Raw genomic sequence first — 26,159 nt, forward strand, 5'->3', positions numbered from 1 at the left:
GACCTGCTCACCTCCCTCTCGCCTTCTCTTTCGCAGGCCTTTTCCCTCAGAGGAGACCACAGAGAATGACGATGACGTCTACCGCAGCCTGGAGGAGCTGGCGGAGTAAGGCGGGGGGATGGGAAGAGGGATGGGAAGAGGGGAGGAGGGAAAGAGGGAGGGGCGGGGAGGTTCCTGGTGGTGTCCAGAGAGTCAACAGGAAACATGGCAGCCACAGTGCAGGCAGAGCTGGCCCTGGCTCTTCCCACGGGGGCGTCTCCTCATGATGGATCATGGCGTGGGCTGCCATGCTGAGTGGGAAGGCATGCATCTGAGAGGCCCTCAGAGACGAGCAGATCTTCACACCCCTTGGACATTCTAGAAGGCTGCCAAGCCAGTCTAATGGCTGGCCCAGGTGTTGGCCCGTTGCCCTAGCAGGGTCCTCCATGAGGGCTCGTCTCTGCGAAGCTGTGGGACGGAGAGGGGGCCTGCTCAAAAGGCGGCCCGGCCACGCTCCCCAAGCCGGGTCTTGGGATGCCGTGTCGTGAGGAGGGAGCGGTGCTACCAGAAGCAGAGGCCCCTGGAGCCCAGGCTCAGGGCACAGGAGTATGTGGGCTCGGGGTTGACACGTGGCCCAGCAGGCACTGCCCTGCCTCAGTAGACCCGCCTCTGCTCTTCTCTGTGTCCACCTCATTCCTCCCTCTGAGAGGCCTCTGCTCCACCCAGGCACTGCCCAAGCCTGGCCACTGCACCAGGGCTGCAGCCCCACCGGGACTCGTGGGAATCTGTGACCAGGGTGGGATCACGTGACCCGCTCCAGGAGGAGGGAGGTAGGAGGGTAGGAGGAAGGGGCCTCACCTGCAGGTGAGGGACCCAGGCTGAGACCTAGCGTCCTTGCTGGGGGCTCACAGCCCGGCTCATCCACCGCCCTCCCAGGCCACCGGGAGATGGTGCCTTCGGGCTTGCTTGCTGCCTGGGGGCCTCTGGAACTGTTTGACAGCAGCTTCTTAGCTCAACCACAGTTTCTTCTGGGAAGACTCTTAGGGTTTCTCTCTCCCCTCATCTTGGAGCACAGACTGAGAATGGCAACCCAGAGAGGAGTAAGCAGGGAGCCGCGTGTACTGCCCACCTGCTGTGTAGGCTGGAGCTTTGCCTGTCTTAGTGCTCAGCCCACATCCAGAGCTGTCTTCAGGTTGCAGGGCCCAGGAAAATACTTCCCGCAGAATCCCTGTCTATAGACACAATTCAAGTCATCCCCAAATCACGCAGCGCCACACTGGCGGCCCAGTCTCATGCACTTCTGTGAAAGAAATTCCTCACCCACCAGCTGCAGTAGCTGCCATCAGCCCTTCCCTTTGATGCTGGGCTGGCCACGGGGTCCTGGGGAAATCCCACTGGTCGGACTCCCAGAGCTTCTCCAGACATCCGGTCGGCCCCACGTGGGTCTGAAGGTTGTAGAGCATCCTGAAGGGGAGAGGTGGGCACAGGGGCCACGCAGGTCACAGCCAGGCCTGGGGCACCCACCTGGAGGCCACTGTCCGCCCTGACCAGCCTCAGGAATCTGAGGGAGACTTCGAAAATTCCAAAAAAAAAGAGCTGCTCACTCCTAGAATCCCAGCACTTTTTTGGGAGGAGGCTGAGGCGGGCGGATCACCTGAGGTCAGGAGTCGGAGCCCAGTCTGGCTAACATGGTGAAACCCTGTCTATACTAAAAATACAAAAATTAGCCAGGTGTAATGGTGGACACCTTTAATCCCAGCTACTTGGGAGGCTGAGGCAGGAGAATCGCTTGAACTCAGGTGGCAGAGGTTACAGTGAGCCAAGATCGCACCACCGCACTCTAGCCTGGGCGACAAGAGTGAAACTCCGTCTGGGGAAAAAAAAAAGAAAGAAAGAAAGAAAATTCCCAAAACTGCTCACTGCAGCATGCAGGCTCCTGAGACTGACTGAGGGACTGTCCATCTCAACCCTGTAAAGGGGGAGGAAAGTGAGGCTCAGATGGGATAGGGCTTCTGGCTGGTGGCATGGCCAGAGGGAAGTCCCTGAAGGATAAGCCCCCAGCCCCCAGCAGAGTCTGCAGCCACCCTACTTGCTATGCACAGAGTTGGAACCATACCCCCCATACCTTTCCCGGCATTCCGTGCCTTGGAAATCCTTCTCTGCCACGTCCGGGCCAAGGTGTCTCCCACTGTGTGAAGCCTCTTGTGCGCCATCCTGGCCAGCGCCCCCTCAGCACCCATGCCTCTGTTGGGCCTCTGGGCTGCCCAAGGGGGGCACCATGATTAGGGAGTTAAATGCCTGTCCCCTGCCTAACAGAGGGTCAGACCCTGTGTCTTCTTCCTGTCCTCTCCTGGTCCAGCCCTAGCAGGGCAAGCCTTCTGCACGTGGTAGGACACCTGTACCCACATGGCAATGACAGCAACAGTGGACGGTGCTTACGAGCTTTTTGGGGGCTGGGCACTGCTGGGCTTCATTCCCTTGCATCCCCCACCCTCAGTTGCTCTGTGAGGTCTGTTTTGTGGTTGTCCTCATTTTACAGATAAGGAAACTGAGGCCCAGAGAGGGGACACCACTGGTCCATGTCACCCAGCTAGTAAGTGGCAGAGCCACGATTTGACCCTAACCGCCCACCACACAGAGCCTGTGCCCCGCAGAGCTTGGGGAGCTCCTGGCCGGTGTGAGGGCAAGTTCCTGACCTGCTGTTTCTTGTAAGTTACCAGCCTGAGGTTGGGGTTCTGTGCTCTCCAGAAACATCCCTCAGTGTTTCTGGACAGTCAGCACAGGAGGGCTCCGGGACGATGGGGACCACATCGGCCTTGTGTGGCCCACTCCATAGGAGCCTGGCCAGGCCTGCCCCTACTGGTTTATAGTGCACATTCAATTTTGAGGATTTTTGCCTGGGGAGTCAGGCTAGATCCCAGGTTGCTCATTTACTTTTTCATTTTTTTTTCTTTTTTTTGAGATGGAGTTTTGTTCTTGTCACCCAGGCTGGAGTGCAGTGGCATGATCTCAGCTCACTGCAACCTCCACCTCGTGGGTTCAAATGATTCTCCTGCCTCAGCCTCCCGAGTAGCTGGGATTACAGGCATGCGCCACCACGCCCGACTAGTTTTTATATTTTTGGTAGAGACGAGGTTTCACCATGTTGGCCAGGCTGGTCTTGGGCTCCTGACCTCAGTTGATCCACCCGCCTCGGCCTCCCAGAGTGCTGGGATTACAGGCGTGAGCCACCGCACCTGGCTGGGTTGCCCATTTTCCATCTTTCTCTGCCCATCCTGATTGTGACCGATCTCTTGAACCAAAATGCAAGGTGGAATTCCTCTCACCCAGAAAAGCAACTCCGGGTACATGTGGCTTTGCATTGTCCAGTAATGTTATTCCCTGACATTAAGACTGAGCCTCCTTAATCCAGTGAGCTCTTCATGACTGCGGTTATTGCAAACGTAAATCATCAGTTCTAAGGAAGGGGAATGCATCTGAATCTTTAACTTGCAATTTGGTCCCGGTGGCTCGAGTTTAATAAATTTTTTATGTTGTTTTTCCCCCTCCTCCTTTCACTGAAAGGTAAGATATCCTATCCTTTCTCTGTGGACTTGGTGTGGATATTTAGCCATTATGGCAATTTACAAGACACAAACGCATGCCATTTCTTACCTGGATCCTACTTGGGGAGAGAATGTGGTTGTTAATTTTCAAGGCTGGAGCTGGGGAAGTGGCCTAATCAGAAGCCAGGTGCATTAGTATTATAGTTGAAAGATTCCTTGAATTAGAAAGGAAAGAGGTTTAGTTGACTCACAGTTCCACAGGGCTGGGGAGGCCCCAGGAAACTTACAGTCATGGCGGAAGGGGAAGCAGACATGCCCTTCTTCACATGGCAGCAGCAAGGAGAAGTGCAGAGCAAAAAGGGGAAAGCCCCTTATAAAACCATCAGATCTCGTGGGAACTCACTCACTATCACGAGAACAGTATGAGGGATATGAGGGTCACCGCCTCCATGATTCAATGACCTCCCACCAGGTCCCTCCTACAACACACAGGGATTATGGGAACTACAATCCAAGATGAGATTTGGGTGGGGACACAGCCAGACCATATCAGCAGGCACAGGAGTGAGGAGAGGGAAGGGTCGTTTGGAGCAGAACACACCTGTTCTTTGCTTTGGGCCCATAGCCAGATGCCCAACATGAGGGTCACCTTGAATGTCTAAAGGACTCCCCTGGCTACCCAGACCCCAGACACTCTGCAGCTGTTTGGGGAAAGTCAAACACTGACTCACAGATACAGCTGTCTCCCAGGGAACCTGGAAATGTGGTTTTAGGAGACCAGCGAGGGGCACCGTGTGAGTGCCTGTATGCTTTCATTCATTCACACAATCATCGTTCATTGCATCGTCAGCTGGTTCCTAAACACTCTCTGTGTGTCAGTCTTGGGACCAGGAGCTGGAAACACATTAAGATGAAGACACATTTCCTGCCTCCCAAGACCCAGGCCCCATGGGGAGTGTGGAAACCGAAGGACAGTTTCAGCGCAGTGTGGTGGGATTACGGCGGAGCCACATCAAAAAATAAGAAGGGACAAATGAAACTAATCTTAAGAATGTATTTTATAGGCTGGGCATAGTGGCTTACACTTGTAATCCCAGCAGTTCACTTTGGGATTGCTTGAGGCCAGAAGCTGGAAACACATTAAGATGAAGACACATTTCCTGCCTCCCAAGACCCAGGCCCCATGGGGAGTGTGGAAACCGAAGGACAGTTTCAGGGCAGTGTGGTGGGATTACGGCAGAGCCACGTCAAAAAATAAGAAGGGACAAATGAAACTAATCTTAAGAATGTATTTTATAGGCTGGGCATAGTGGCTTACACTTGTAATCCCAGCAGTTCACTTTGGGATTGCTTGAGGCCAGAAGTTCGAGACCAGCCTGGGCAACATAGATCCTGTCACTGCCCTCCAGCCTGAGCGACAGAGCAAGACCTTGTCTCTCAAAAAAAAGAAAAAAAAATGTATGTTATATTTAACCCAGCATATTCAAAATATTATCTGGGTCACCTTGTGATCAGTATCACAGATCATCCTCGAGCAGCGTATGTTTTGTGGTTGTTGCACTGAGTCCTCTGATCTGGCATGGAGCTTGCACTTGGGCGCTGATCACTGCAGCTTGTAATGTTGTGAGCCGGACAGCCACACATGGCACGTGGCCAGTGGCTGTGTGCCGGGTCGCACGGGTCTTGGATCCAGAACATCTTTCTGGGAGCTGGAACCAGTCCCCTGCGTGGGCACGTATAACACTGAAGTTACTTTCTCAAGTGCTCTAAGCTCGCTTTTGAGAGCTTTGAATAATGCATAGTCAAATAATAAGAGCAGCTGGTTGAAAAAATTAACACAAAATATTGCCACTTAAAAATGCTTTATCAAGCAAAATAAGCCCAAATGGACGGCCTGTTTTTAAATTGCTCTAATAATCAGTACCTTGCATTTGCATAATGGCTTTTCCTTGGCAGGCACCGTGCTTCCCTTCTCGTTCCTGCCCCACTCTTGGGGGCCCCGGGCTACATGCCTGCACTGGGGGGCTCCCAGCCTGGGGTCCAGAGGCAGGTTTGTACATAGAAGAGTGACAGGCACAAGACAGTTGGCTGTGGGAGCAGAGTGGGGCTGGCGGAGTGCTAGGTCAGAAAGAAAGGAAGGCTCCTCAGAAGAAGGGACAGCCGGACCTCAGCGCCCAAGGAGGAGCTTGCTGAAGACCGGGGCAGTATCCCAGCACGAGGAGCTGGGCAGGGTGTGGAAGGTGAGGCTGGAGGGCAAGGTGAGGCTCCCCATCTGGAGGCGTAGCTGAGGGTTGTTCCAGCGCAAGTCCGGGATATTGTGCTATTGTGGGATAAGGCTTGGTGTTTGCAAGGTATGGGAACTCTGGAAGTTCCCCGGGGACTCACAGGGAGGACCACCTTTCCCCCAGGAAGGCACAGGGCCCACATCAAAATGCCTGCTGTGACGCCAGCCTGGTGGCACTGCAGTGACAGTGCTTCTCTGCGCGGTAGAAGGACACCTTGGGTCAGCCTGTGCTGGCTGCAGGGGGTCCAGGAAGGTGGCTGCATGCCGGCGATGCCCGTGCTCAGTGGTCAGCTCCAGTGGGCACAGTGGTAGGTGGCGATGATCCTACTCAGTGGTCAGCCTCAGTGGGCACAGCGGTAGCTGGCACAGTGGCTTCTTCCTTCCAGCTTCAAGAAACATCCCTCTGATCACTCTGGCCTGGAGTTCCGGGGTCCTCTGTCCCCCTCCTGGCACTGCAGCCAGCTGTTCCTGGTTCCCTCCTGGCACTGCAGCCAGCTGTTCCTGGTTCCTCTGGCTTTTCTGGCCAGCTGTTCCTGGTTCCCCTCCTGGCACCACCTTGGCTTGTTCCTGGTTCCCTCCTGGCACACTGCAGCTGTGTTCCTGGTTCCCTCCTGGCACTGCAGCCAGCTGTTCCTGGTTCCCTCCTGGCACTGCAGCCAGCTGTTCCTGGTTCCCTCCTGGCACTGCAGCCAGCTCTTCCTGGTTCCCTCCTGGCACTGCAGCCAGCTGTTCCTCGTTCGTATTTTCTGTTCACTGAGGCTGAGCGTGGTCCGCTGCAGTCTGTGGGGGGCCCTGGGAAGGCTTCCGGGTCTCGATGGAGGAGGATCTGGAAAGGGCACCCGGATTGGATGCCACAGAGTGCCATGATGAGTGTGTCTTGCGAGGACACTGGTGCCACTGTAGCAGGGCGGCCCTTGGCTGTCTGTGAAGTAGGCTGCACACCCTAGTCCCCAGCAGGGCCAGGCCGCCTGCCTCTGTCCTCCCTCCTGTGGTGCCAGCAGGTCAGAAGCCCCTGAGAATTCTTAGGGGAATTGAAGGGACACGGGAGAAATCTGAAAGCTCTCACTCGGGGCAGATGAGAGGCCAAAGGAAGGACGTGGACATGAGACCGAGCTTTATTTAGCCAACCACTTGATCCTGTGTGGCTGGGGGTGGGGTGGTTGGACCTGGATCCTCTTCCCGGGGTGTGCTGCTAGATGTTTGACAGTCAGCTGGTAAACATGCCTCACCAGGAGCATCCTTGTCTGCAGAACGGGGTCCTGTGACCCCACAGGCTGCTGTGGGAAGGCACCCCACCGACTCCAGTGGCTGCATGAGGAGGGAGTGATCCCAGACACAGCCAGGCTCTGTCAGGAACCACTTGTCCTCCTGGCTTCTCCCCAGAGAGCCTCTGAGCAGGAGCATCCTTGAGGGGAGAACGGCCCCTGAGTGCCAGCGGGGAGGGAGATCCTGGGGCCGGGGCTCTGGGCGAGGGCGTGGATGTGAGGCCGGGGCTGCTGGCTGCTTTAGTGTGGCGAGTCGCCAGGGCCCGAGGTCTAGCTGGCCTTTCCTTTCCTTTCAAGGGGCTGCTGCTCTGGGCGGGTTAAATGCCACTCAGGGCCTCAGTTTCCCGGTCTCTGAAATGAAAGCGTCCGCCCGGAAGGTCTGTGAATCCCTCTGAGCTTGACGAATCCACAATTTTATGATTTAGGAGCCTGCTTTGCATGACACTGGTTTCACTTTCCTGGGAGCTGAAGTGATTTTCAGGCTTAAACAAATGTGATGGTGACACGGCAGGGAATGTAATTTATCCGCGAATGTAGAGCTGCATGCTTTATTGCATCATAAAATGACTGTGCAGCTTTAAATGTGTCATGTTAGCATCGTTGGGATAATTTTTTAGGATGCATAAAATGTAGAAGGAGTTTCTGGTGTCGAGGAGGTTTGGACGTCTTCTTTCTACGTGGGGAGTGAGCGGGAGCTGCCTGCTGGTGGTGACCTGGGAGGGGAGAGGCCGTGCTTATCCCACTGGATCCTGCCCTGGGGCCTTGGCCACTCTGTGCTGTGCCGTTTGTCTGCAGGTGGACAAGGAGTGAGGAACAAATCACTGTCTTCTGTGGCCCACCCTCCCCGCCGTTGTCCTCACCCTGCCCGCTTCTCCCAAAGGAGGTTTGTTTAGATACCATCTCCTGAGCTCACGTACGTTCATCTTCACGCTGGGAGGTCCACGTTGTGGAGGACGCCTGCGTGTGGAGCCCGAGTTGAGCTGGGAGAGGCTGGGTTTGGGATGCCTTATGTCTGCCCCAGAGGATTGTTTTTCCAAAGGAGACAAGTTTGAAAGCACACGCTTGGCCGGGCGCAGTGGCTCAAGCCTGTAATCCCAGCACTTTGGGAGGCCGAGACGGGTGGATCACAAGGTCAGGAGATCGAGACCATCCTGGCTAACATGGTGAAACCTCGTCTCTACTAAAAAAAAATACAAAAAACTAGCCGGGCGAGGTGGCGGGCGCCTGTAGTCCCAGCTACTCGGGAGGCTGAGACAGGAGAATGGCGTGAACCCGGGAGGCGGAGCTTGCAGTGAGCTGAGATCCGGCCACTGCACTCCACTGTCTCCTGGGCGACAGAGCGAGACTCCGTCTCAAAAAAAAAAAAAAAAACAAAAACAAAAGAAAGCAGACACCACAAAAACGGCCCCACGAGAAACAAGCAAATGAATCCAGCCCTGTTAGACAGCCCCCGGCCCCAGGCACACGTCAACCCTGCCCTGGTCTGAAGGAGGCCGGAATGAAGCCCCCTGCCCCAGCGGAGATGTTGACAGGTGTCCTGCTGTCCCTCCCTGGTGGCCCGAGGCTTGTGCAGGGATGGAGGGGTGGCTGGAGGGACGGAAGACAGGTGGGGTTTCTTAAGGCGGCTGACGGCTGGGACAGAAAGGCCTTTGCCCCGCCAGGTCCTTCATCGACAAGGACACCCGTGGCTGGACTGTGGCATCATCTGCTTGGAGCTGCCTCCCCGATGGCCGTGGTGCCTCATTTGCACAACAGACCCTTTAAGACTGCGTGCTTGGCCCCACCTGGGCTTCTCCTTGGCAGCGTGTGGCTCCCTCAAATGCTGCCGAGGGCTCTTGCTGCTCGGTGTGACTGTGAGGCCAGGCCTGGCTGTGGGGATTGGTTGAATGGAGTGAATGAAGCCAGCATCCCCGGAGGGTGCCTCTGTCAAGACACTTCCAGTTACGTCTCACTGAGCCCTGCAGGCGGGGCCCTGAACCCTCTGCCTGGACAGGAAGCAGACTGGGCTCTGAGAGAGGCAGGCGCCTGGTCAGGGTCACACAGAACTAGGGGGCAGAGCTGCAATTTGAGCCCAGCTCTGTCTCTCCGAGGGTCATTGTCAGACCACCACTCCCTAACCCCAGGGGTGGCTAAAAGACCCCTGTCCCACAGACCTGGGACCTGGGACTCTTGTGAGCCCCTGCCCTTCTCATTCTTGAGGCTCCTCTACCTCTCACATGTGCTATCCAGGCAGCAGACCCTGACAAGCCAGGAGGGCAGGAAGGCTTCCTGGAGGAGGCGTTCATTTTGAAGAGTGCATAGGATTTGCCAAAGTGTGATTTAGGAAACCTGCTCTTGCCCCCTGTGCCAGGCCACTCACTGCCTTGCTTTGGGCTGGGGTTTTAGGAGTGTCTGTTCCCGGGAACTGAGGGCCAATGGGCCTGGCTCGGAGGTGATCCTGTGTACGCAGTTCAGCCTTTCTCGCTCCTGTGGTCTAGACAAGCCCGGTCCCTGTCAGGAGGTGGCTGCGGGACTGCTGGGCGGGGGCTCCCTGTCCTCACCTTCCCTGTTAACGGAGCCATCAGTACTTCCCCGTGGGGCTGGCTGTGGAGGCTGCAGCTGGTTGGGGTGAGAGCGCCGTGCTTTCAGGGGCTCTCCCTGCCCCCCTCAGACGTCTTGTTGGCCCCTTGGTACTCTGGCACCACAGTGGGCCCCAGCTGTCTGCAGAGGCCCTGCTGCCATGTGGCTGGGGGCTTCAGTGACCTCGCAACCCTGCTCCCCCACCCCCAGCACTGAGGAAGAGGCCATTTGTTCCTTCTCAGTGGGAGGTGGCAGGGGAGCCCTCTGACGCACGCAGAGCAGGCACGCGTGACCACCCCACCCGCTCCACATTCCCGTGTGTGTGAGAGCAGGTATGGCCTGGGACTTCCAGGGGTTTTCATGTTTAATACCTCGTTAAACTCGAGTGCTTTCAGGACCGATTCGGTCACACCAACTCTCCGGTCTCATTTAATGCGGTCTCTGTAGAGGGAGGGGACCGGCACAGAAGAGGCGGCTTTAAAGACACACACATTCATCTTTCTGTTTTCCAGGAACGAGTAGACAGCTGGGCTGCAGCCCGAACGAGGGGGCTGCGTTGTGTCTGATGAAGGTCCCTCCCTCCCTAAATCTCATTCCTGGTACTCTTCTGGAAGAGGAAGACTTCTCCCTTTTGACATTATTTCCCTGTGTTCAGCATCGACCTGACTGACACACAGTGGCACTTAACAAATATTGCTCTAAAATGAACACGCGTCACATGCTGGGTTTTACTGTAGAAGTCCCATCATGTACATAGTATCTCCTATATTGACTGCCCAACTCCTATTCATTCTACAAAACCCAGCCCACAGGTCACCTTCTCTAAGAAGTAGCCCCCAACCCTACCAGGCTGAATTGAAGTTTACCTTCACCAGATGCTTAGAAAGGACAGCAGGACAGTCTCTGCCACCGACTTTCCCTTGACTTCCTGCTTTTGTTTCTCACTGCCGAGCTAAACGCTCCAGAAGGGTCCTTTGTGAGGGAGCGAAGCACAGAGAGGACACCTAATTAGGCCTGGGCCTGGTGCACTGTGGTAGGAGGAAGGGCTGGGGGTAATGAGGTCCCGAGAGCATTCATGATTCCTGTACTGAAGGATCTGAGCCATAGGTCCATACGCTGTTCGACAGTCCCCGCTCCTGTCCCCTGAGAGCCAGGCCCTGGGCTTTGCCGCTTCATCTCAGCCCTCACAACACTTCAGGGTCGGTGCTTCAGCACCCATTTTGCAGTTGCACAAATTAAGGCTCAGAGAGGGTAGGTGACTTGCCGGAGGTCACACAGCATGCTTCACATGGCAAAGGAGGAATTGAAACCGTGTGTTGTGGCCCGAGACATTCCCCTGGGCCCAGTCCTTGTGACCTGGCCCCAGGGGCTGTTCTTTTTTGGTTCCTGAATATTTTTAGATGGTGGGAGGCTCTTTTACTGCTTAGAAAGAATCCCCCCAAAAGAGGGAGTTACGGCCAGGAGGGACAGTCTGGTGGACAGGTCTCCTTCCGGGAATCCAGTAGCCGAGGCCTGTGCAGGTGCGCGCATACATGGCTTGGCGAGCTGGGTGACTTCCATGCCCTCTTTGAGTCCTGGTTTCCCCACCTGTAGAAAAAGCAAGGCCTCCCTCCCTCACGGGTCATGGTGAGGGTCTGCCAGGGTGTGTGAGAACGAGCTCCCTGATGTGTAAAGTGGATCTTGCCTGCCTGTCTGTCTGTCCATCCGTCCTTCCCTACACGCACACCATCCAGTTCCCAGCCAGCTTCTTCGGAGGCTTGATGCGTCCTTTCTCTGCCGCCCCCACTCCAGCCCCCTGGGGATGAAGCACCTGTGGTGTGGACCAAGGTCAGGAAATGTCCGACTCGGTTTCCTAGTAACACACTAATAGCAGCTTGGTACCCTGCTTGGCGGCATCAGACAGCCCGGGGCCAGTGCGGCGCATCCGAGCCTGTCAGCAGCACTATTTTATGTCCGTCGTAAACACACAGGCTCACCAGGGGCAGAAAGCAGAGTTTGTTGGTTTTCTTTGATTTTCTGTGGGCGGCGGGGGCGACGGCCTCTGAGCAGCTGCCTTTCTGTAACAGAATCGGGGCAAGCGGGCGAGGCTGTTGGGCTGGGGCCTCGGGGTCTCGGGCAGCAGGTGAAGGTGGCAGGTTTTGCTGTCCCTGGAGGACCGCAGCCGTGCACAGGGCCCCTGCTGGAAGATTTCAGGCTATTGTGAGGACAAAAATAATGGTCGGGATTTAGCATCTGTCAGCGCAGCTGACTCCCAGAAAACAGCGGTAGCGAGAGGATGAGACAGGGCAGGAAGGAAGGAGGGGTGGTCACTGGCCCGGGGTGGAGGGAGCTGGGCTTGGGCTCGGGTCTGACCTTGGAGGTCCATTCACATCTGGGCTTCCACATTCCTGCCTGGCCATGTCGGGCCTCCTCATGGGCCACCGGACAGAGAAGAATGATCCCTGAAACCTATGAAAGTGACACAGCTGAGCAGAAATTAAAGCAGCACCAACCCCCCCCCGTCCAACTTTCTGGTCTCCTAGGTTTTAAAAAAAATCTGTCATTTTTAATGCTGGCCACTTCTGTGTGTTGAGCCCCGGCCCCTGTGCTAAATGCCGTCTCATTGAATGAGCGCCTCCTTCTGCCCTCTGGGGTGATGGGCCACGCTCCCACTTATTGAGCACCTACTGTATGCTCAGCCTCTACTGGTCTTGTACGTGATGGCTGATCCTTGCAACTGTCCCCCTCCCGTTGCAGATGGGGGAACTGAAGCTTAGGTTATCCTGCCCACAGTGACACAGCTAGAAACAGGAAGGTCTACAAAGACAACCCCAGTTTGCCTCACCGCCTCCCCTCCAGGGGCTCAGGAGCGAGAGTCAAGTTCCTGCCAACAAGAGACCCACTGCGGCCCGCCCGTTCCGAAGTGATGAGGACGGGCCAGCTCTGTGGACCAGACTCTGGTGTGGCATGGGTGTGGAGTTTTTCCACGAATTGTAGCCTCTGATGACACGGAGGCTCCACGCACACTTCTTTCTAGCCGAGACACTGATGTGAAAAGGATCAGTGTGTGACACGGCCACCTGCCACACAGCTACGGGAGGTGATGTAATTGTGCCACGGAGATTCCGGAGCCACTTGCAGACATGGCAGGGCCTTGGGGTGCTTTTCAAGGACTGTGGGAGAGTGGGCTGGGTCCAGAGAGAAGCCACGACAGCCCGGTCCTTCCTCTGGGATTGCGTGGAGGGTCATGGGGGGCTGGCTCTGGTTCCGTGGGCTGGGTCTTAGCTGAGTCTTCGTCAAGCTCATGTCTAGTGAGAACACCGAGGTGAGGGTCCTTGCACAATGGGACCCCCTCCCCTGTCACTGTCCCGTACTCCTAGGAGACTTCAAACCCCTCAGTGGATCTGAAGGGCCCATTCATGGTGTACCCCTCTCCCAACCCAGACCCTGAGGGCTCCCTCTTCCTCCCAGTGGGCAGCTGTGGCCCTCAGATACACTGGGCCTGCTGGTCATGACGTAAGTGAACCTGCCTTCCAGGTGACTAAGACTGGTCATGTGTCACCTCCCTGTGCCAGAAACTTGTTTATGGAGATGGCACCTTTGCCAAGAAGCCAGGTAGCAGTGGCATTTCCACGTCAGTGATGGCCAAAGGAAAGGAGCTATTGGGGGGCAGAGCTTGTTACCCCCAGTAGCATCTGCTGCTAGGATCTGTTCCGTACCTGGCAGATTTCCTGGTGCCAGGATTCAGATGCAGCTGCTGCCCAGTCAGTCTCCCCACTTAGACTGTGAGGGCGTTGGGACAGATGGCCATTGTCCCCTCTGTCCCAGGGACCCAACATGTTTCTGATGCAGAATTGGTCGTAGGGGAAATATTGGTTAAACCCGTTAAATCTGGTAGGTTTTTATCTTAATTACTAAGTTGATATATTATTAACTTTTTTTATCAAATACGTTTGATTTTATTTTCCTAATTTAATTTTATTTTTAAAAAAAGCACTTCTTTACTGTTCCCTTTATTTCTCCCTCTCTCATAATTTAGAATATGTGTGTCATGAAATTTCAGTTCCACTGTTTTAGAATTTCAAATGACACGCAGGAACCTGTCTCTCCCAGTGTTCATTGACCAGAACACAGATGGTTGGGAGAGTACTTTTGACGAATGAGAAGTGCCGTCCGTGTAGCCAGGCCGACGGCCAGTGCTCTGGGCTCCACAAGGAGGGCCTGGTAGGAAGGAAGCCTAAGGGTGTGACAGTCAGAACTAGGTGACCCCAGGTTCCACGTCCCCAGTATCAACAGGCTTCGGATAGCTGACATTGGACGGAAGGGAGAGGAGGGATGTTGTCTGCATGTGTAAGATGATTCTGTCCCAGACAAAGATTCCCAAATACAGCTTCTCCTCTAGTGTTTTTGGTTGCTCACTCTTTTTTTTTTTTTTTTGAGATGGAGTCTTGCTCTGTCGCCCAAGCTGGAGTGCAGTGGTGCTATCTTGGCTTCCTGCAAGCTCCGCCTCCTGGGTTCATGCCATTCTCCTGCCTCAGCCTCCCGAGTAGCTGGGACTACAGGCGCCCGCCACCACACCCAGCTCATTTTTTGGTATTTTTTAAAATAGAGACGGGGTTTCACCGTGTTAGCCAGGATGGTCTAGATCTCCTGACCTTGTGATCCGCCCGCCTCGGCCTCCCAAAGTGCTGGGATTACAGGCGTGAGGTTGCTCACTTTTAACCTCGGTGCCCCGGGCGAATGACAAGAGGTTAATGGGAAGTGGTGCATGAAGAATGAGCCTGTATGAAGGAATGTTCCTCGTAGTCATGGATTAAAGAAAGGAAAACGACACAGGTGTGGCTGGGCGCGGTGGCTCATGCCTGTAATCGCAGCACTTTTGGAGGCCAAGGCGGGCGCATTGCTTGAGGCCGGGAGTTTGAGACCAGCCTGACCAACATGGTGAAACCCCATCCTCTATGAAAAATAAAACAATCAGCTGGGCATCGTGGTGAGTGCCTGTAATCCCAGCTACTCAGGAGGCTGAGTATCGCTCATAGCGTCTCAGGTCCAAGAAGGAAATCACCAAACGCAAGAAACAGGAGAAAGTGAGTCATGCTCAGAAAAGAAAAGTCAATGGAAGCCAACCTTCAGATGACCCAGATGTTGCAATTGGCTTCTTCCAAGAAGCATAACCAGTGAGGATCTCTGTAGATGGCTGAGGGGATTTATTATGGGAATTGGCTTTCGCAATTACGGAGGCCAGAAAGTCCCGCCATATGCTGCCTGCAAGCTGGAGACCCAGGAAAACTTAAGTCTGAGTCCAAAGGTCAGACAACCAGGGAGCCAGTGATGTGTCAGCCCAGGGCCAAAGGCCTGAGTCCTGGTACGGGGTGGGCAGGCGCTGGTGTGTGTTCTGGAGTCTGAAGATCTGACAACCAGGAGGAGTTCCGATGTCAGAGGGCAGGAAACGATGGATGTCTCAACTTCAGAAGAGAACAAGTTCGTCACCTTCCACCCTTTTTTTTTTTTTTTTGAGACAGAGTCTCGCTCTGTTGCCCAGGCTGGAGTGCAGTGGCGCAATCTCGGCTCACTGCACGCTCTGCCTCCTGGGTTCATGTCATTCTCCTGCCTCAGCCTCCTGAGTAGCTGGGACTACAGGTGCCCACCACCATGCCTGTATTTTTTTAGTGGAGACGGGGTTTCACCGTGTTAGCCAGGGTGGTCTTGATCTCCTGACCTCGTGATCCACCCACCTCGGCCTCCCAAAGTGCTGAGATTACAGGTGTGAGCCACCGCGCCCAGCCGCCATCCGCCTTTTTTGTTCTACTTGTGCCCTCAATGGAGTGGATGACACCCATCCGCATTGGTGAGGGTGAATCTTTACTTGGTCTTCTGATTCAAATGTCAGTCTCTTCAGGAAACCCCTTCACAGACACACCTAGAAATAACGCTTCACCAGCTCTCTGGGGAGTCCTTTGCCCAGTCAAATTCACATACAAAATCACCCATCACAGCAGCTGGTATAAATAGGGTCAAGGACTTAGAGGAAAATGTGCAATGAATGAATGAACAGATGAGGAGCCTCAGCAGGGAAATAGAAACTACCGAAAACTGGCAAATGGAAATTCTCAAACTGAAAAGCACAATATCTGAAATGAACAGTCGCTGCACACGGCACAGGGAAGAGTTGTTTAACTTGAAGATACTCCAGTGGAAGTTACGCACTTTATTATTTTATTTTTTAGTTATTTTATTTTTTAAATTTCATTTTATTATTATTTTTTTGAGACGGAGTCTCGCTCTGTCACCCAGGCTGGAGTGCAATGGTACGATCTCGGCTCACTGCAAGCTCTGCCTCTCGGGTTCACGCCATACTCCTGCTTCAGCCTCCCCAGTAGCTGGGACTACAGGTGCCCCCCACCTTGCTGGCTAATTATTTTGTATTTTTAGTAAAGACGGGGTTTCACCATGGTCTCGATCTCCTGACATCATGATCCGCCCGCCTCGGCCTCCCGAAGTGCTGGGATTACAGGCATGAGCCACCGCACCTGGCCTATTTTTTTATTTTTTTGAAACAGAGTTTTGCTCTTGTCTCCCAGGCTGGAGTGCAATGGTGCAGTCTCGGCTCACTGCAAGCTCCTTCTCCCAGGCTCAAGCAATTATCCTGTCTCAGTCTCCCAAGTAGCTGGGATTACAGGAGCTCACCACTACACCCAGCTAAGTTTTGTATTCTTAGTAGAGATGAGGTTTCACCACGTTGGCTAGGCTGGCCTCAAACTCCTGACCTCAGGTGATCGTCCCATCTCAGCCTCCCAAACTGCTGGGATTACGGGCGTGCGCCACCACGCCAGGCTGGAAATTACACACTTTGAATGACGGGGAGGAAGGAAGCCTGGAGAGAAGGGACAGAGCCTGAGACATGTGGGACGATGTCAGGACATCTAACACAGTCTCAGTCTCAGAAGAGGAAGAATGAAGGAAGCAGAAAAAATGCTAAAAAAGAAAAGGCCCACTACTTCCTAAATTCCAAAGCCTCTGTCGTAATACTACAAAACGTCTCTGAGAGAAATTAAGGAAGACTTAAATAAAGTATATACTATGTTTGTGGATTGCAAGGTGTTATCGTTAAGATGTCAGTTCTCCCCAAATTAAAGTGTAGACTCAGTACAGTGTCTGTCATGATCCCAGCAGACATTTTTTAAAAATTGACAAGACGGTTGTACAGTTTACGTGGAAATGCAGAGGGCCTTGGAATAGCTTAATCAGTCTTGTAGAAGAACAGAGTCGGGAGATTGACATTACTGGTTTCAAGAGTTTCTATGAAACCTATCGAGACGGAGGTGTTAGCGTAGAGAGAGACAAATAGACTGATGGAATAGAGTAGATTTTCCAAAATAGACTCACCCTTATTTGGCTAATTGGTTTTTGACAGAGATCCAAGCAATCCAATAGCAAGGTTTTTGTTTGTTTGTTTTCTTTTTTTCTTTTTTTAATTTATTTATTTTTGAGACAGAGTCTCGCTCTGTCGCCCAGGCTGGAGTGCAGTGGCCGGATTGCAGCTCACTGTAAGCTCCGCCCCCTCAGTTTACGCCATTCTCCTGCCTCAGCCTCCCAAGCAGCTGGGACTACAGGCGCCCGCCACCTCGCCCGGCTAGTGTTTTGTATTTTTTTAGTAGAGACGGGGTTTCACCGTGTTAGCCAGGATGGTCTCGATCTCCTGACCTCGTGATCCGCCCGTCTCGGCCTCCCAAAGTGCTGGGATTACAGGCTTGAGCCACCGCGCCCGACCTGTTTGTTTGTTTTCTGAGAGTCAGGGTCTCACTCTGTTGCCCAGGTTGGAGTGCAGTGGCACGATCATAACTTACTGCAGCCTCAAACTCCTGGACTCAAGCAATCCTCCTTCCTCAGCCTCCTTAGTAGCTGGGAGAACAGGCATGAGCCACCATGCCCTGCTCGAAAAAGCGAAGTTTTGAGAAATTGTTCTGGAACATGTGGATATTCCTGTGGGAAAAAAGTGAACCCTACTTCCTACCATGCACACAAATTAACTGGAGATGAATCAGAGACTTAAACATAATGGCTAAAACTATGCTTTTATACCGTGATTGAAAGACAGCAAAGATTTCTTAGACAAGACGCGAGGATTTCTTCAGACACAGGACAGAGCCAGGATGCGACTGAAGAAAGATGTGATACATTAGGTTTTATTAAATTAAAGGTGAATGCTTCAATATCATTAAGAAAATGAAAAGCCGAGCTAGAGACTGGGGGAAGAATCACAAAACATATCTGTATCCAGAATATGTAAAGAACTCACTGAATTCAGTAAGAAGACAGACCACCAAATTTTAGAAATGGACAAAAGTCTTGAACAGACGCTTCACAAAGGAAGGTACAGTAAGGACACAGGAGATCCCTCGGCAGCGTTAGCCATCAGGGGAGTGCCAAATAGAACCACAGTTCTGTTTCACTCCACAGGCACTCCGGGGGCTGGATGGAAAAAGACTGGCAACAGCAGAAGCTGACCAGGATGTGGAGCAGCTGGGGCTGGTGAGCGCTGCTAGCTGGGGGTGTGGAATGCACCCACTTTAGAAAAACATTTGTCAGCTGCTTATGAAGTTCAGTCTAGACCTTCTCGTTGACCAGCAGTTCCACTCCTAGTGGAATTTAGTTTCCAAAGGAAAAGAAAGCCTGTGTAACTCCCCCACCCACCACACATGCGTGCACAGGCGCACGCGTGCACACACACACACACACACATACAACTTGAATGCTCATATAACAGATTTTATTCATAGTAACCAAAAACTTGGAGGCAACCCAAATGTCCGTCAAGAAGGAGAATGGATAACCTGTTGTTATTCATGCCATGGATTATTACTCGGCAGTAAACAGGAATGAGCTGCAGATGTGGGCAAGTCAGAATGGATGTCTCAAAGACCCGATGTTGAGGGAAAGAATCCAGGCATGAAAACTAATGCACGACGCCATTGACATTCTACTGCAGACAAGGCTCGTCTGTGGTGAAGAACAGTCAGAAGGGTGGTTGCTGGGGGCAGGAAAGAGATTGATGGGCAAGGGCAGGAGCTCCGGTGAGATGAAAGTGCTCTCTGGCTGGGCGCGGTGGCTCAAGCCTGTAACCCCAACACTTTGGGAGGCCGAGATGGGCAGATCACGAGGTCAGGAGATCGAGACCATCCTGGCTAACATGGTGAAACCCCGTCTCTACTAAAAAAATACAAAAAACTAGCTGGGCGATGTGGTGGGCACCTGTAGTCCCAGCTACTCGGGAGGCTGAGGCAGGAGAATGGCGTGAACCCGGGAGGCGGAGCTTGTAGTGAGCTGAGATCCGGCCACTGCACTCCAGCCTGGGTGACAGAGCCAGACTCCGTGTCAAAAAAAAATAAAATGAAAAGAAAGTGCTCTCTGATGTGGAAGGGCATGAGTGACCCAGGTGTATCCACTTGTCAGAAAGTTACCACTAAGGGTGTATTTTGATCCTTCTAAAGCTTAGCAAAAATATTGTGAAAACCCTATGCTTGCCATTTCTTACCAAGCTTGAGATGCAGCAGGTGCTACATAGATGTGGACTGGTACCTAGATCCCAGCCTGACAGTTCTGACTGGGCCAGGGAAGAGGGAGGTGGGCGGGGGACTCTGCCTTTCACACCCCTTTTCTAGGTCCACCCGGGCTTCAAAGCAGCATCTTTCGAGTCTCATCTGTTCAGGAAGATTCTGACCATCCCAGCCTTCCCTGTCCCTCCTTAATATGTTTGGGCTCCGGATGGAGCTCATGCCTCCTGCATCCCGGGATTGTGGATTGTATCCTGTATTTCCCAGAATACACTCAGGCCTTGTCAGAGCCAGGCACGTCATCGAGAACTCAGTAAATGGCAGTGCTAGGCCAGTGCGTTGGGAGCCACGAGCGAAGAATGTGTGTCCATGACATCTGAGAGACCTGCAGCAGCCTGGGCTGGGTTTCCCATCTGCACTGTGACAAGCCTGGGGCTCCTGCAGGAGAGGAAACACGTTGCATGTCGTCAGCAGCCGGTTCTGGTCGACCCGTGATGGAGGTGGCATAGGGTCCTTATGAACACGCTCCTGAGTGGTTGGGGGGAGCCCTGGGCTCTGTTGGGACGCCCCACCGTGTGACCATTTGCCATCCCTGCACGGGATGTCCTCCAGGCCCCTGTCCAGGTCCGGCTTGCAGCCTTTTTTGATCCATGTCATCAGCTCTTGCAGCATTTAACAGCCAACCCCCCTCCTTCCACCTGGCTTGTTGGAGAAAAGCCGACGTCTGTCTCTAGACAGTCTGAGTGGCCTCATCTGCCCTTGAGTTGTCTCGTTCAGCAGCCTGGAAGCTTCCCCGTCTCGCCTCGCCTCCAACTGTCAAGAGTTCTCGACAGAGGCTTTGCCGCCAGCCTCACTCTGCCGTGTGACGGAAACGTGGGGTGGCTGGCAGCCGCTGAGAACAACCCCTGCCGTCACTTTTGCCTGTGTCCCTGGTAGCCTGGCAGGCAGAGCAGTGGGGGCTGTTTCCTTGGGGACAGCATCTGGAGAGGAGGGGAGGTGATTTGTGTCATCACAGGTGACAGTTTCTAAGGCAGGTGCTGGACCTGGCTGGGGACGGACCTTTGAGATGGGTTAGTAAGAAAACCTGTGAGCTCACAAGCACCCTTCCCGCCTTCATGTCTGTTCCCAGGGCAGCGTCTGTCACCAGATTGCGGGCCCAGCCTGTCTGACGGCTGCCTTCGCCCTGGCTTCAGTTCTCCCGCACGGCTGAGCAACACCCAGACAGACCTCTCACGGTGGAGGGCGGGCAGGGAGAGGAGAGGACAGTGAGCGAGTGCCACAGCCCTGCCCCTTGCTGACCGTTTAACCTCAGTGTGTTTGTTTTAATTTGCACAATGGCCACAGTGCTGTCTACCTCTAAGGATTCTGTGAGGCCCAAAAGAATAACTGTTTTTCTACAGGTGCTGGCACACAGAGCGGCTTGCCCATGGGTACGTGGCTTTTTGAATGCTGGTTGGAGGGTTCCATCAGCCTAGTCTGTCCCAGGGCCGTCTGCCCTCTGCCAGCTCTGCTCCTCTGGCCGGCTTTCAGCCGCCTCACTCACACCTGTAGTGGTGCAGAAAATGGAGGACCCGGAGTGACAGCTTCCTCCGCCTCCTTTGCCCACCTGCCTGCGGGAGGCTCCACAAGGCAGGAGCTGGGCTCGCCCCCAGCTTCCCCTCTAGAGAGGCACAGATGCTTCGCCCACGGACGGACGCCGTGTGGCAGGTGCATTGCAGCGTGTCCTCCAGGGAAGGTGCTGAGGGCCTTCCTCGAATGCACACATGCCCTCCCTCTCTCAAGTAGACCTCGAATGGTCCTCCCCAACCCAAGCCTTAAAAGGCGACAGCTGATATTCAAAGGCCAGGTTCGGGATGAGGCCATGGCATACGGCGTGGCTGGGGAGCCTGTTCCTGAGTGCCGCAGGGATGGTTCCTGCCCCGGCTTCCGTCCCTGCCTCGCCTCCCTGCGTGCCGGTCATGGTGGCAGTGGAAGGGGGTGCTCTGCATTTATTTCCATCCTTCCCGCAGTGAACTTTGCCGCCCACTTTGAGCCCAGGCTGTGAGATGCGTCCTTGTGCAGGGGTGAGGGCTTGCAGGGCTGAATACACCACCGGTCTGGGCCTGGGATAGCTCCTGCCCCTCCGCCCCCAGGTGCAGTGAGCCCCCAGCGGGGCCTGTGGGAACGGGGTGGTTGGATTGGCTTGGGTGCTGATTCAATGAGAGACTTGCTGAACCCCAGCAGGTCAGGCGTGGAGCGTCGGGAGGGCTGAGGAAGCCCAGTGTGGGGAGGGGTCAGGCTCATCTGCTGCCACTCACAGAGTCACTGGAAATGTAGCCAAGGAGCTGCATCCAGGACACGGGTGCCTGCAAGAGTCCAGATCACAGGCCAAGTGGCGATCCTGGTGGGTGTCTTGGAGGAGGCAGCCTGTGAACTGAGTCCTGCAGGCAGACGGGCGGCTTGTTGGAGTAGGACCGTGAGCTAAAACAAAGCTTTATCGTATTAGACTTTGGTGGGAATTTCTTTGGCTCTGGTTTCAGAAGGCAAATGACAAACTCCGGGTCACCCTCCATGTACCTGGAACCTTTGCACCTTGGCTCCAAGGACTGGAAGAGCCAGGGCTGAGCTGGAAGCACTCCGGGCTCCAGGTCACAGCCCTGGGCTGGGGGAGAGAGGCTTCTGGTCTGGAGGCAGGAGCTGGGTGCTCCCGTCAGGTAGGGTTGGGAAGATACTGGTGAGGGCAGGGGTCCTGCCCCTGGACCTCTGGCCTGTGTCCCCAGCATTTACCAAAGGGCTGGAGAAGTGGGGGCTTTGTCCTGGCAGATCCCTCTGAAATGCACGTTGTGGAGGCAGCAGGCAGAGCCCTGGGGGATGCTCCCTGCGCTGCCAGGTTCATGCCCACAGAAGCCCTGCAGGTGGGGCCCACCCCACTTTGTAGACTGAGGCCCTGGGCAGGTGACCTCACTGTGGCCCCAGCTGCCTGTGTCCCTCATGGACCCTCGTGCTCTGCGGCTCCCCAGTCAGGGTGGTGGGAGCCTCCCCTCCCCTCTAACCTGCCTCCTCCTGTACAGCGAGCATGACCTGGGGGAGGACATCTACGACTGCGTCCCGTGTGAGGATGGAGGGGACGACATCTACGAGGACATCATCAAGGTGGAAGTGCAGCAGCCCATGGTGAGCCCTGCCCTGCTCCTCCCCTCCCCTCCTCTCACCTCCCCTTCCCCTCCTCTCCCCTTCCCTCCTCTCCCCTCCCCTCTTCTTCCCTCCCTTCCCCTTCCCTCTTCTCCCCTCCCCTCCTCTCCCCTTCCTTCCCCTTCCCTCTTCTCCCCTCCCCTCCCCTCCTCTTCCCTTCCTTCTCCTTCCCTCTTCTCCCCTCCCCTCCCCTTTCCTCCTCTCCCCTCCCCTCCTCTTCTCTCCCCTTCCTTTCCCTCCCCTCCCCTCCCCTCCCCTCCTGTCCTCTCCCTTCCCCTTCCCTCCCCTCCTCTCCCCTCCCCTCCTCTCCTCTCTGCTCCCTTCCCTTGCAGAGCAGCCTGGCCCTTGCTTAACACAATACTGAGCCATCCCCATGTCTGAGCCAACCAGCTCCTCTGGTTGCAGGGGGACGTCCAGAGAGTGCACGCCTTGGTCCTTGCCAGTCCCCTCGGGGCTCCTCCAAGGAGTATCCTTGGAAACCCTCAGTGACTCCTGGTCCGCTCTGTGCCCTTCCTCTCTATGGAGATGTTGTCAGGTGCCCCAGAGGTGACACCACCACTGTCGTGACCCCCACCCGTGTTGGCATGGGATTCTTCTTCCGATGGTTTGCAGGACCCTCAGTCCTTCCTACCCAGGGAGCCTTAAGATAGTAACTTGGCTCACAGTCTAAAGCACGCATCATTTTCCCCCTTTGTGTGGAGAGTGATGAGACCAATATTGGCCCAATTAGCCAGCTGTGCGTCTTTTATGTGTGGAGGATGTTTATTTCCCTGCAGGCAGTGGCGAATAATCGCTCGGATGCCAGTTTCCTCCGCGTGGGTTTATTGCCAGCAGCTGCTGTGTGGAAGGTTGGGGATCCAGCAGAGCTGGAATGGGGAGTCAGGGACCTGGTGGGGCAGGTCACAGGCCCTCGGACCCCCAGGCTCCCAAGAGTGGGCAAGATGCCACTTGCCAACCGTGGAGGCTTTTGATGCCACTGGCTTTCCCTGAAGAAATGGGAAGTTTCTCAAAAAGCTGATCTTAGTGTTTTCTTTTAGTGTGGGAGGAACCAGCTGGTGGCGGAAAGGCAGAAAGCCGGGGAAACAGATCCCTAAAGAGGCCTTGCCCGGAGGCCTTGCCCGCTCTGCTGGCATGCTGCTGGGAGAGACAGGCAGGTGCAGGGCTGGGGGTCTCACAGCCCCCAAACTGACTCAAGAGCAGGTTTCTCTGCTTGTCCCTGAAGGGTCTTGAGCTGAGTTTTGTTCCCCACCATTACCGGGGGGTCTCCCCCCAAGGGATGATGGCCCTTTGTGGAGGCAGCAGGGCCTCCAGTTTGCCTTCCTGGGGAGCCTGGCTGGGCAGCTGTTAGGGCTGGAAGCCTGAGCCATGGCCCTGCTGCTGGGGGCTCCCCTCACCTCCCCAGAGCTGGCCTGAGAGGTCCCAAGGTGGCCGGCGAGCCGTCTGGACTTGGGAATAAGCTCTGACTGGTCAAGGCCGGGTCCCTCCCCAAGTCGTTTGAAAGCTGGGCATCCTGCGGGTAAACTTCAGCAGGTGGGTGCATTGGTTGTGTGGGGGATCCTGGCCCTGGATCACACAGGCCCTCTCTCTCAAGACCCCCATCCATGCCTGGCGAGAGTGGGTGCTCCCTGGAGCCCGCTGCTGTCCCTGGTTCTGAAGAGGTCTGAAGAGGTCTCAGACTTCTTTGAGAAAACATGTGAAGGGACATGGAGTGTCCACAGAACCTGCCAGGCTGGGTAACAGTGTTGCCTGTGTCTGGGGTGGAATGCACCCTGCTGTCAGGCTCTGCATAGTGTCCTCGTGCCCAGCGCTGGTCCCGCTGGTCTCGAGCTGTCCAGTCTATCCAGGCAGGGGTGGGGAGCAAGGGGCAGTTCCTGCTTCCTACCAGGGTCCTCTGAGATAAAACAGCTGCTTCCATGTCCTTCCCTATCATGTCTGGAGCTCTCTGAACAGCCCCAGTAGAAGGTAATAGAGATGGTGACTTCCCCAAAGGAAAAGCCAGAGGATGGCAGGTGCCTCTTCCAGAGCCTGGGTAGGGGGTCTGCTGTGGAGGCTCTGGCCCCTGAGCCGTCACCCTGCCCAGCTGGGCAGCACGAGGGGCTGTGATGTGGCTTCGGGTCTGTTGGCTGGTTGTGGGGTGGTGTTCCTGATGTCCCAGGCTCAGGTTGCAAGGACAGTGTGGGCCCTGCTAACTGGCACTGTTTCTGGTTTCTTTCTCCACGCTTGCAGATTAGATACATGCAGGTGAGTGGCCTGGAAGGGGAGGTTGGGGACGTCCTGCCTGCGCCGTCTTCTTGACCTTTCAGGGAGGTCTCAGACCTCTCTAGAAAACTCGGGACCCTGCCCCCAGGGAGACATGGTCAGGCACACGTGACCTCAGGCATCACAGACCCTTAGCACCCCCGTGGTCCTGTACCCCATCTTGCATGTTGCCTTAGAGATCTGCAGCCTGGCAGACCCCAAGGGGACCCTTGGGGATTTCTTGGAGGATGATGATGGTCTTAGGGCTGACACAAGTGCTGTGGGTCTCAGCACCATTTCTCCAGAACCTTCTGACAGATGTGGTTCACCCAGCCTAACAGAACCTTCAAGATAGTGTTGGGAAAATCCCCCACTGCCCCACAGTGACCCCACCTGTCACCTCACCCTGGACCCCTGGCCAGGCAACCTCTGAACAGTCCGGCCCCGGCCACATTCCACCGGAGGTGGGGGCAGGCCCTGCTCTGGAGGAGGCCCCAGGGACCCTGCTGGTGGAGGTGGGGTCATCTCAGGCCCCCTGGCTAGAAACCGGTGGACACTTGGGGGAAGAGTCCAGCCTACAGGTGGCTGGTGCTGAGACGTGCAGTGTCTCAGTGGATGTGGTCTGCATGGAGCCGCGCACACAGTCTGCTGTATAGGGAGGACTTATGCACGCAGTAGGTGCTTTAGCAACTCACTCCTGCTCCTGTGCGGGAGGGGATAGCTTCTGAGGCCCTCACCCCAGTCTGGCGAAGAACTGAGATTCAGAATCAGAGGAGTAGGAGCCTGGGATTGTAGAAGCCTCTGCCTCCAAGCCTTCCTTGGCACTGTCCGCATGTCATGTCCCCTCCCCGTGCCTCAGTTTCTTCATCTGCAAAATGGATGCGAAGGGGTTGGCCCTCTCTGTCACCCATCCGGCTGCAGCACTGCACACTCAGTGACCTCGTGGGCAAACCCGAGGAGGTGTCCTCGTGTGCGGAGGTGTTCGGGTGTCACGGTGCAGACGTGCAGGTGGCGGCTGACTGGGCTCATGGGGTCCTGCTGACACCCCCTTCCCTCCTCTAGAAAATGAGCATGACTGAGGATGACAAGAGGAACTGCTGCCTGCTGGAGATCCAGGAGACCGAGGCCAAGTACTACCACACCCTGGAGGACATAGAGAAGGTGAGGGCGGGCGGTGGCTGCCGGAAAACGGCAGCGGCCACTGTGGTCACTGCAGGGCCACCCATCCCCTGGGAGTGCATTCCGGAGGCAGGGCCACAGGGCCTCTCTGACAGGCGAAGGAGATCTGGTGGCCCTCCCAGCTCTGCCTCCAGGTATCCCCTGCCCAAAAGGAGGGTGCTCTCTCCTTTCTCTGCAACCCCTGAAGCCCCAGCCTGCGCCTGTCCCTGCCCCTCCTCCGAGCCTAGTCGGGGTGGGAGCTTCAGCTCCTGAACATTGCTGTAAGGCAGGCGCTGAGCTAGCTCCTCATGTATTCCCCCCGACCCCACTTAGAGCTGCTCCCCAGCCTCTCCCACCTCAGCCTCTGCCTCTGTAAAAGGGAAGAAAGCTCCCATGGGGAGCTGGGAGTGTCCTGCACAAGGCATGG

General features: G+C 55.2%; 1 protein-coding gene across 7 annotated transcripts in view; it reads left to right on the plus strand.

Moving 5' to 3' along the window:
* Positions 1–26,159, plus strand: part of VAV2 (vav guanine nucleotide exchange factor 2) — a 236,379-nt gene that overhangs the window by 162,674 nt on the left and 47,546 nt on the right. For 4 of the 7 annotated variants that reach the window (XM_009187902.3, XM_009187906.3, XM_009187904.3 and 1 more), the window contains exons 4-7: positions 37–105; positions 22,216–22,318; positions 24,563–24,577; positions 25,637–25,735. In XM_009187902.3, coding sequence (XP_009186166.1) covers positions 37–105; positions 22,216–22,318; positions 24,563–24,577; positions 25,637–25,735 — 286 coding nt within the window. The remainder of the gene's footprint in view (positions 1–36; positions 106–22,215; positions 22,319–24,562; positions 24,578–25,636; positions 25,736–26,159) is intronic. The other 3 variants (XM_009187903.3, XM_003911125.5, XM_009187905.4) reach the window with 1 other exon arrangement.

This window comes from Papio anubis, unplaced genomic scaffold, assembly GCF_008728515.1.
Source record: "Papio anubis isolate 15944 unplaced genomic scaffold, Panubis1.0 scaffold64, whole genome shotgun sequence".
NCBI classification, from domain to species: Eukaryota; Metazoa; Chordata; class Mammalia; order Primates; family Cercopithecidae; genus Papio; species Papio anubis.